The 11,281-nt window shown below is 43.8% G+C and overlaps 1 protein-coding gene across 1 annotated transcript; it reads right to left on the reverse strand.

Moving 5' to 3' along the window:
• Positions 1 to 2,428: 2,428 nt before the first annotated feature.
• On the reverse strand, positions 2,429 to 4,448 carry six3b (SIX homeobox 3b). Its single transcript, XM_053886787.1, has 2 exons — positions 3,746 to 4,448; positions 2,429 to 2,946 (listed from the first exon to the last, which is right to left on the reverse strand). The coding sequence occupies exons 1-2, from the start codon at positions 4,438 to 4,440 to the stop codon at positions 2,808 to 2,810; spliced, it is 834 nt and encodes a 277-aa protein (XP_053742762.1). The 5' UTR covers positions 4,441 to 4,448; the 3' UTR covers positions 2,429 to 2,807.
• Between the last annotated feature and the right edge of the window lie 6,833 nt (positions 4,449 to 11,281).

Raw genomic sequence — 11,281 nt, forward strand, 5'->3', positions numbered from 1 at the left:
GAGCTGCAGGAAATGCGCAAAACGCGTCACCAGTGCGGTCGAGCGCGTGCGCCGGATGAGAGGTTGCGTGTCTCTCTCGCCCTGTGTGAGTGCGTGAGGTGTTTTATATATACATATATATAAATATATATATATATCGAGGGACGAACGGAGAGATGGAATTCACCCGCCGGCGTCCGTCAGTCGATCAGCCAATCGGTGGCTTTTTTATCACTTACCAGTGACACTGATAATAATAATAATAATGGAGTTGGGCGGCTGAGAGCTTTGTGTGGTTTGAGGATCTGGGGAACCTCCAAGTCTATGCCGTGATAGGATTGATCCGAACTCTGCAGAGTTGAGATAGATTTGAACTTTAAAGATGACGGTAGCGTTGACACGGCAAAGTGTGCTCGATATCCTCAAAAGAGTTTTCAAAGCGTTTACGTGATCAGCGTAACGAATCTGGAAGAAAACGTGCGGGAATAAACGTTCTATGAGCTAAACTTAGTGCCCAACAGTGATTCTGCAGTGCTGCCGCCTGGGGACCCGCCAGACTGATCCGCGCAGCTATGAGCATCTTAGTATTCATCAGATACTGCATGCACATCTTGTGGTTTACGGATTGCCGATGCCTTTTGCACCGCATATTTGGGCGATATATTGCGATTGCAGCGCGAGTACGTGCTGCCATACCTCGTCTGTTTGGCTCGGACAGAGGGAATAAAATATTATACCGCGGAAAGAACAGCGACGTCAGGTCAACACTGCCATCTGGCGACGACTTTACAGATCACACGTGATCGCCGCGCTTCCGGGGTCATGACGCAACAAATGTAGCATTCACGTGCAGCTCGTAAATTAGAACATTCACACACGCGTTCTGTTGCTCCGGACGAGTGGAAATCCTTTCTTTCACGACATAATAAAATGTTGAATGAATCTATTGATTTTGCCTAGCAAATGTAGAAAAAGTTACATTTGGAAAAAAATAACGGCGTATAGTAAAGAGGGTGGAAAAATACGCATGTATAATGATCAAGACCCATTTGTAATTATTCAACTGAATCGAGATAGATTGCGTAAAATAGGAAAGATCTTGCACAACGAAGGGTTAGTTCAGCCGCTAGAGGGCTGCATTCTTCGTTCAGTCGACACATCAACGCATTTTAATTCGTAATAAGCAAGTTTTGGGAAGTCACTATCAAAAGCTATTGAAAAAAAATCAATTCTGAAAGAAACCAAATGGATACGCAAATTTCGTTTTTCTATTTCTCTTTTTTGTGAGGAAAAATGCACAATGCGTGTTTGTCAACAAAAAACTTTGAGCATATATATATATATATATACATATAGTTAGGGGTGAGATTCGATTAAAAATTAATGTAGTTAATTAGAGAATTTGTGATAAATTAATCTCAATTAATGGCATTTTAATGGTATAAGAATATTTGCCACAAGAAGCCACATTTTTCAATTGGAATGAATTTGGTATATTACTGAATCAAATTATGGACCCATACATACATTTAAACAAAAACATATTGTTTACTTTGCATCAGTTTGACAATAGCACAATAAATCACAATGGTGGCAATATTCAAGTTTTTATATCACCTTATTTAAACTAAAGCTCTTTTACTGTCTTGACAATATTTGTCTAAGAAGAATTTCACATACATTCAGAGTAGTGGAAACCCTGGCCATTATGTAGTGACAAACATCCCTGTACAAAAGCAAACAGACTGCTTTTTGTTTGCTTTTTTAAATTAAATTAAATTAATTTTTGTTGTATTTAATTCATCGTAATTAACTTGTTAAAGTCCCACACACACACACATATATATATATATATATATATATATATATATATATATATATATATATATATATATATATATATATATATATATATATATATATAGCGGTCGCTTGTGCTTACGCACAACAATCCATCCATCCACTTCCCCAGCTCACTCGAGGTGATGTCGTGACGTCGTGACAGTATAGGGTGACAGTATATTTTCAGAATGTGTTGGCTTGCCTCCTCCCAGATGGACATCCCCTGAAAACCGCACTAGGGAGGCGTCCCACAGAAATGCATTATATAAAGTTCAATAATGCGTATATGAAATGCCACATTTGTAGAAATTGCAAGTATACAATAAATAAGTTGCTCACTGTATATATTAATTTGGAATACCACCAAAATCTCTGCAGAGAATTTGCCAATGTACAATGGACTGTGAGAGGAAAACGGAGTGCTGGACGTATTTGTACATGTGCAGGACGCATTTGCACATCACATGAAAAACCATACAGTAATTTTTTTAATTTTGTGCGAAAAAGACAAGAATAGAAGGCATTGTAGATTGAGGCACAAGGACACAGGAGGAGTATATATTACTTTTTTTTAATAAAATAAGAAAACAATGACCATCCTCAGAAAACATTTCACTGAACAGGAATATTAAATAAATGCAAACAACGCTGAGGAGGCAAACATTCAGGTACTGGGATGTGTGTCAACTGTTTTAAAGAGAGGATTTCTGATAATAAACACAACACAACGGAAATGGAACAAGCAAAGGTTTACTGAAGCCCTCTGTACAGTTGCCTCCAAGTGAAGGTCAGAGGTCAACACCAGTTCTCATCAGTCCAGCCGAGTGAAGAATAGATAGACAAAAATATGACATTTAATAAAATATATCCTCATTTCACCGTGATTCCGAGCATATGGCAACAGAGGGCTTGCATACTCCCTGGCATTAGGAATCCACCCGGGCCTCCCAGGGGCCGCTGAAGGTGCTCTGCCCTCATTAAAGTTCCTAGACCTCCAAATCGGAGTCACTGTCCGTAACCGAGAGAAGCATGTCTCCATCCATGCGATCAGCATTGATGTCAGGACTGCACTCTCCTCCACTCAGGGTCCGGGACCCTTCAGCACACATCCGGTGGTGGTGCAACCTGGAGTAGAAAGAACATAGTTTAAATCTCATGAGTATTATCATAAGAAATTGTTATCATTAAAAAAATAAACATCCAAAATGATGGCGATGGATTCATTCAAATCATAATCAATTTGTTTTATATTGAAATGCATAAATCCATAATTTCTTTCTTCGCTTTTCACTATATAGAGATCAAGTGCGCAATTTATGCAATGAAAGTTTATTTTTGCATTTTGCACACGTGAATGTTAATTATTCACGTAAAGAAGTGCCTAAAATGCAATGAGTCGTGTTCATTATTTGTGCATTCTTTTTGTGTTTTTCTTTCCTCATCTCTTTAATGCAGCACCAGTGTTGCTGTAAATAAACATTCATGCAAATTGAGTGAGAATGACTCATGTGGCTTTGGTAAATACACGTTTTTAGACGACTAATTGCTATTTGGGGAGGTAATCCAGACATGGCAATGACCGTGGCAAAAAATGTTTTAACAATGAACGTTTTTGGAGCATTAATTAAATTCAATTTTTGAAGTCTGATAGTTATTTTTTATCTAAAAAAAAGAAATAAATATGTATGTTACGCTATATAAGTTCCAAACTTTTTTTTTTTTTTTTTTTTGTTCAAGACTTGAATCTGAGTTGACGTCCGACCCGGCCATTAAAAAGTTTGCTCTTTACTCAGAGAAAGGAGATAGATTGAAGGAGTGTTAAACCTTTTACGCACGGCTGAAGGCTTTTTACGCACCAATAAGGGGACCTAAAACATCGACTTAGTTCATTGATTTTAGTTCCTCAAATGAAAAGTGGGCGCACCTGTTCTTGGCTGCAGCTGCTCGGTCTCTCTGCCGCCGGTTCTTGAACCAGTTCCCGACTTGAGTGGGTGTGAGCCCGGTGGCGTGCGCCAGCTCCCGCTTCTTCCCGGGGTTCGGGTAAGGGTCCTGCAGGTACCATTCTCTCAGCAGCCCCCGCGTGCGCTCCTTGAAGCAGTGCGTCTTCTGCTCTCCGTCCCAGATAGTCCTCGGCAGCGGGAACTTCTTGCGGACGCGGTACTTGTCCACCGGGCCGAGCGGGCGGCCACGGAGCTTCTCGGCCTCCCGGTAGTGCGCTTCCAGCCACATGGCCTGCAGTTTCCCGTGAGAGGCTCGGGTGAAACGGCGTGTCTCCAAGATGTGGTAAAGTTCCCGGAAACTTCCGCTGTGGAACGCCACCACGGCGCGTGCCCGCTGCACGGACTCGTGCTCGGAGATGGAGTCGCGACCGTCCGCCATCACCGGGAGCGACCAGAGAAACCGGGCGAGCCGCTCGATGTCCCCGGTCTCCTCCAGAGTCTCGCAGACGCTGGCGATCTGCGCCGCCGAAAAGCACAAACCCGGCAGGGCCAGGGCAGGACCGGGCAACGGGGGTTCGTCCGGCGAGCGGGGGCGACCCACAGCCGGTGTCCCATCCGGGAAGTGGGGCAGGAGGAGGCGGGAGGCCGAGAAGAAGTCGAGAGGCGACCTGAAGACCATCTGTAGTCTGGGAGGTGCCGGAGCGAAGTGTCAGTCCAGTCCCAGGCTCCAGGAGTTTTACCCACCTGGGTGTCAGGGAGGGACCCGGAGGCGAATCCTCATTGGACAGCCCGGCCAGGATGCGGTTGCCATGACAGCGCTGTCACTCAAACATCTCAGAGGGATTAAGTTTTCCTTGTGCACACAACTGGTTGTGCCGCGTGCACGGGCAATGTGTGTTTCGACAATTATGGTATTGTTATGAAAATGCATTTTTGGGGTGCATATCAATGCGTGGCGTTTACATGCACATTTTTCCTTGTCCAAGTGTTTGTGATCGTAAGTCAATGTATGTATGTAAATATTCGCAAAAAAAAAACATAAAATAGTTCCTGTCAGTGTTATTATTCGTTTCTACGACAACATCAGAGTGTAAAACTATCATGGCGTCATAATCTCAGCTCGTATCGGTACAATAAAAGTAAGTCTGCTCCCCTTTCGTCTCTGTTTCCGAGGTCCACTAATGGTGCACAGCTGGGATCGATCTGCCATCAACTGCAGCAGCTACTCGTGCCACCCTGTCCCAGGCTGGTGTGCCACATTGTCTGGGTTTGTCCACCGCAGAAGCCTCTAGACATTGTTCTGCTCCCATCTTTGTTTTTCCCCTGGTTTGGAGGACACTTTCATGTTTGGACGTTGGACCTCTGAGTGTTTTGGGCACCTGGTGTTTTATATAGTGATTCTGCATTTTGGACTTTTGTATTAAATTGTTTGGTATCCCTCACACTCCAGACATCAAAAAGTGATGCATATGCTTTTTTTTTCCCTCTGTGGTGTCCCGCCATTCTAATCACTTTTCTGCTCTCTAATATCCACAAATTCAGGGATAAGCCCTGATCTCTCATTGTGTTACCTCGGATTAACCACAACGCCTATATAGTCAGGCCCAACATATTCAATCAACATTAACAGCCATATGCTTTGACACACCAGCCATGGCCTAGATACGACATTTGTATTTATCAGGTTTAATAGACAAAAAACAACGAATGCTGCAGCGACAAAAGGTGACTCTAAATTATTCGTTTTGGGGGGAATCGAATACGGTAGCTTGACAGGGCTAAAGCCAATTATAACAGCAAGCAGATGTTGTGACGTTGTTGCAGTCGTGTGCCACTTTTTTTTTGCTCATCACAGTAATCCCCCCCCTTCTCACCCCTAAATCAGCTTTGCATAAATAATGGTAATGAATTTAAACAACTGAATTGTGTCAACTAATGACAGACACAAGTGTGCAAGCGTGAGCGGCTACACTTATCCTTTTGGGAGAGCACACTCCTCCGGTGGAGGATTCCTATGGAGAGCGCCATCATCTGTGATGGAGAAATCTGTATATAAACAAATATTGGCGGTAAGCTGAACCTCATACACATTCTAGTGCTGTTTCTCCTGAACAGGGTGGACAACCAATACAAGGCGTCAGGAAGACCAGGGCAGTTGTATGCTTTCTTTCTCCCAAGCAGGAAAAGAACCACTTTCAACTTGGGAACATTTCAGACAAAAACAACTGTGACAGACACTTAAACACTCAGCCAGGTGTGTGTGTGTGTGTTGGGTAGTGTGTCCTAATGGTGACAATTGAGTTAACGCGGCTATGTCTCTATTCAGCTGCAGGACAATTAGCGAGGGTGGACGACACTTCCTGGATGGCTGCAGGAGCACAGTGAGGAAGCAGAAAGAGTGGCCTCCACGGCTCCTCGGGCCTGGGCGACAAAAGACTGGCTCCTAATTAACCTCTCCACTGACCTCCACAACTTAACACTGACCTCTTAAGCCCTGAAACTTTAACCCCCTCGGCCCGGCTCATGCAGGAGGGCGGCCAGCGCCTCCGACTCCGCAGAAAGCCCCCTCTTCGTTAAGCAACTAATCACTTCCTGAGTCTTTGTTGTGCTTTTGTGCTCCGACACTCGCTGGGAGAGTTGGCAGCACAATAGCGCGGGGACGACTGGGGAGCGTTGTGTCTATACAAGTATGAATTTAGGAGACAACAGGGAACTCGGTTTATGTGCGCACGGAATGTGGACACGTTCACCCCCTTCGACACATCTTATCATTGTAGCTAAACAAGCACTTGAAGGTCCCGTGTTTCGAAATATGACGCATCACCAAAGTGGATCCAGGGTGGCGAGCGGACATCAAGACATGTCAGGAATGCAACTGCAAAATAAACATGACAAAATGGATCATTTACTTTCATCATTTAACACATGCCCACCAAATAATGTTCACTTAATGGATTCCAGCTAGTCGGGGTGAGAGGCAGAGTACACCCTGGATAGCTGCTATTCACTTGCACGATTTAAAACCACCTGTTTGTGTTTGGACCGTGGGAGGAAACCAGAGTGCCCAGAGGAAAGCCTGCATGTAAAGATCACACACAGAGACGGGACATAGGTCACTCTTGCCTCGAGCAGAAATCAAACTGCATCAAACATATCTTCATTTTTCTGCCTCCTATTGACAAATGTATTTGAGTCTATGGAAGGAATTGCGAGCGTGCATGGTGAGTTAAAAAGATCTTTGACTGATGGACCCCGAACTGTAGAGGCAGTAGTGAAGTGTGTATCTGTGTGTGGTCTGCTACCTGTCCCACTAATCCCCCAGCTGATCAGCATGCAACCCAAAACCCGCAAGACATTCCAACGGTTTTCATACCGCGAGTGCAAAAACAGCCGGAGCTCAAACAAAACACAGCTGAGACCAATAACGCTCCCAGAAATCACAAATCCACATGTGACAAACAGACGACGACAAGCAATGGGACACTCTTCTGAGGGAACAAGGGAGTTGACCAATACTTCTCAGAGGACAGGAGACAGCTGGACCCCATGAATTATTCTTCAGTTCCTTGACAGCCTTTACTAACAGCATGGATGCAAACAAGAAAAGGAGCAGCATCTTAACAAAAGTATCAAGTAAATTATACTTTAAAAATGCACAACAATGCAAATAATATTGAAAATAAATAGCGCCTGATCTTTATTGACGGTGCACTGCAGTACATTACAGGTCAATTACCCGACAGGACGAGTGCGTGCAAACCAAGAGCAGCAAGAACAAAACCAAGTGACTAACATCAAGCTGTCTGAGCATTAGAGAGATGCGAGAGATGTTTTTGTTTTCATTCAAGGTGAAAAGGTGACTTTTAAGACCAGGATTATAGAATAAAAAAGACAGTTTTCTGATTGATAATGAAAAGATATTGCACACTGTTACTTTCACAAAGAAGTTAATGTGGTGGTGAATGATTGAAAAAGGGGACAGATTAGAGGGACGAGTTGGATTAGACGGAAGTGGAGTGGTGGAAGAATCTCACACTGAGTGGACAAAACCGAAGGAGGGGTCTGAATAAGTGAAAAGGCCCAGAGGGGATGAGGTTGGGGGGAGGAGGGTGGCTGGTCTTCGTCTGGTGTGGTTGGGGGGGTAATCTGCTCTAATCTGCTGCATGTTAACCTATGTGAGCAGCAAGAGCCGGATTATCCCCCTAACAATGGCCACCCGCTCATCTGCTAAATTACTCCACTCAAAATCATATGCTCGGACACACAATTACGCAGCAACCGCGCGCACACGCAGACTTGGTCTGATCCTCGGCATGAGATGATTTTCCACATTTGTTATTGGAATGTTTCTTTGAGCTAAAACCAAGAGAATTCCAACGCATATGCTGACATAGATTTCAAATTGTCTACGTACCCTTTGACATCGCTCATGATTATCAGGCTGGTAACAAAATGAGTCAAAGTTCAGAAGAGATGTCACTGTGATTGTCAGTGGTGAACGACAGGAAGGACTTGATATTGTCCTTTGATGAGGATATCAAAGGAAACTACTGGAGGCATCACCGGAACACGGATGTTCTGACACTGGTTGAACGCAGCAGTGTCCCCAGCCTTCACTGGAGACCTATCCGCCTGTCAAGAATGAGCTTTAATTGAAGAACATTAGCGTCTGTGTATGGATCATATTTTAGGCAGACTTGCTTTTGGAGAGCTTTTCTTGTTACTTCCACCAATCATGGAGTGGCAGAGGTGACGTATTAGGGCTCAACAGATTTTTTTTAACTGACTAACGGCAATAGCATTTCTGAGGCTGGTTGGAAATGGGCGCTTTCAGAAAAAAGACATACATGTGACCTGTTCCAGTAAAAACAATGTGCTGCTGCTGTCAGTGTGTGAACGATACTGCCACATGCCATCCAGTTAATATTGAATAAACTTCCCAGTATAGGGTGGAAACAAGAGGACTGGCAGAGGTATGCGCTGTCCCAGTGCCTTTCTGCCTTACCTCCATGAAGAGCAGACCTACCAATCACAATGCACTGCGCTACAGCTATGAGAATTGAAATAACAGTTTATATTACTGTTATTTCCAGAACATGAAATGAAAAGTGAGCTGTGTTTTTGAACTCAGGTCACTACATTGAGGGGCTCTCAGATCTCTGCATGCCAGAGCATAAATCCCAAATGTTTCACCTCAAAGTTTGAGCTACTTGTGGTATCTCCCCCAAAGCGTCTTCGCTCAAAAATCTCTTTGAGCGATTTTGGTCTGGTTTTCACGAGAGTACCACCAGATATTAAAATCCCTCTTTTTTATAGTCGATTCAGTGTGTTCACTTCTCTTATGTGATACATGAAGGGATTTCTGTCAAATCGAAACTTCAAAGCCATTATTACATTTAGCCATTCAACGCTGATTGTACAGAAGAACACCTTTGTCACCTCTCAACCTGCTTTTGTTTTCATTTTTCCTCCGATTTTAAATGCTGCAAAAAAACATGTATTTGATTGACATAACAATATTGTAATGTATTGTAGTCGGTCACTGAGAGTGGGACTATAGTGGATGTAAAGAGGGGTGGCAGAAGTAGAGGGGATTTGTTTAAAGGTGGCGCCGATGAACACTCACCTGGTGACCGCCTCTCCCTCAGGGCCGCAGCCACAAGTGTGAAATCTTTCACTTGAAGGCTTATGTGGGTGGAAACGGAAATTAAAGCAGGAGAACTAGTAAAAGAAAGAAAAGTGAAATAAAAATCAGCGCCATCCTTCCAGTCCATGCCTACCTCGGGGTCAGAAGACTCTGAGACGTAGAGAACACCTTCGTCACTTGCTCTCGAGACCTTCACCGACCTTCAGGGGAAAAAAGGAAACAGCACAATGACGGTACAGTTGGAAAATAATAATGTGGGGAAAAATGTTAAATAATATTGAAACGCGGAGCAGAATCGGTGTCAGTGCAGGCGTGAACTGTCAACCGCTAGCGTTGGATCTGCTTTTATTCCTCCACCGAGCAGGTTAGAGGTTGTGAAGCTGGGAGATCTTCACAAAGGTTCTATTCAGTGAAAGCAGAGAGATTCAGTGTTTACATGCAGAAGTTAGAAGGCTTGACCTCCGTGGCAATAGAACCACCATTGAGCAGAATCATAACCTTGAGGTTCTTCACAGGCTTCCATGAGTGTACGAAGCCTGCAAACAAATCTTGGAAGAAACTGATTGTCTGAAGGGCCACTCTTCCATTTCATTGCCTCCCAAAATGAGAGAAAAATGTTATTTTTTAAAACCTATAGAAAGCAACGTGAGCCTCCAACAATGGAAAATTGAATGTGACACCGAAGCACCTGGTGTTGGTGCGCGCTGACTGGAGGTGAGGCCACCGTTGGACACTTCATGTGGTCCACCGGACATGTCCGCATCCCGATATTTAAACAGAAGATGACTGCCTCACACTTGCTTACATCACCAGACACAAATGGGTGTTTATATATATATTGACATTTCTGAAACTGCTTCAGTCTTTTGACTTGCCAACTATTTTAAGCAGTGCATTACGGGCCTTGTCAGACAATATGTACACATATTATTTTGGTTCCATGGGAGAAGCAGAAGCCTATTGAACTGGTTACTATCCTGTACTCCTGTACTGTGTTCAGTTCAAATCTCTGAGTCTCTCTCAAGGTCAAGGGAGGGCATTACAATTCAGCCACAAGGCCAAATATTAAGATGGGACTCCAGTGCGGGGGCGAGCCATGCAAATATTTCAATTGAAGATGCGGAGTTAAAATACACGCAAGGTCATCCAGAGAGAGTAAAAGGTATTTTTTAAGGAAATCTTTACAAAGTGACTGCTTGTGTCGCAATATACCAAGCAAAGTGCTAACTGATGAGAAAATCGGGGAGAAAACAAAAGTGTGACTCCCTTGCTACACAGAAAGAATCTGGTTTCTAATAACTGATGTTTGCTGGCTATAGTAAAGCACTTCTATCAGTGGTGACCCTGAGGGCAGAAGCTCCCGGGGTCACCATGAAGATTCAAGAATTCACTGATTTGCTGGATGATAGCATCACGCCTGCCTGTGTGTTTGTGTGTTAAACACAGGTCAACTGTCACGTTGGTCTCACCAAGCAAGGAAGACATCTTCATGCTCTCTGTATCCGAGGGAAAAAAAAAAGCGAAGCCTTTTGTGAGACCCAGATCGATTGAAAACAGGTAAGAATTGGGCCACGTTTGTCAATTTTCAAGAATTATTTTTCATAATCCAGATGCTCTCAGCAGTATCTGGTGAAGATCATCTGATGACTCTGACATCACGCAAGGAAAACAGTTATTATCCCATAATATGCTGCCGGCACATCACGCAGGCTTTTCCAAAATTGAGACGCTGGATACTACGTCTCACGTTTTTAGAGAAAAAGACAACAGATTAATGGCAGATAACCCCCAGTTTCCTGGGTCAGGGTCCATTGTTGAGGTGGATTTTCAGAGATCGAGGGGGTGTTACCCTCATACCATAAAATTAAATTCA

This window comes from Synchiropus splendidus, chromosome 1 (assembly GCF_027744825.2).
Source record: "Synchiropus splendidus isolate RoL2022-P1 chromosome 1, RoL_Sspl_1.0, whole genome shotgun sequence".
Lineage (NCBI taxonomy): Eukaryota > Metazoa > Chordata > Actinopteri > Syngnathiformes > Callionymidae > Synchiropus > Synchiropus splendidus.

What these genes read in the sequence shown, in the direction of transcription:
- six3b (XM_053886787.1), bottom strand. Translation starts at nt 4,440, where the DNA reads ATGGTCTTCAGGTCGCCTCTCGACTTCTTCTCGGCCTCCCGCCTCCTC. An exon ending in GCAGCTGCAGCCAAGAACAG is followed by an intron (nt 2,947 to 3,745) that starts GTGCGCCCACTT and finishes TTTCTACTCCAG; the next exon opens with GTTGCACCACCACCGGATGT.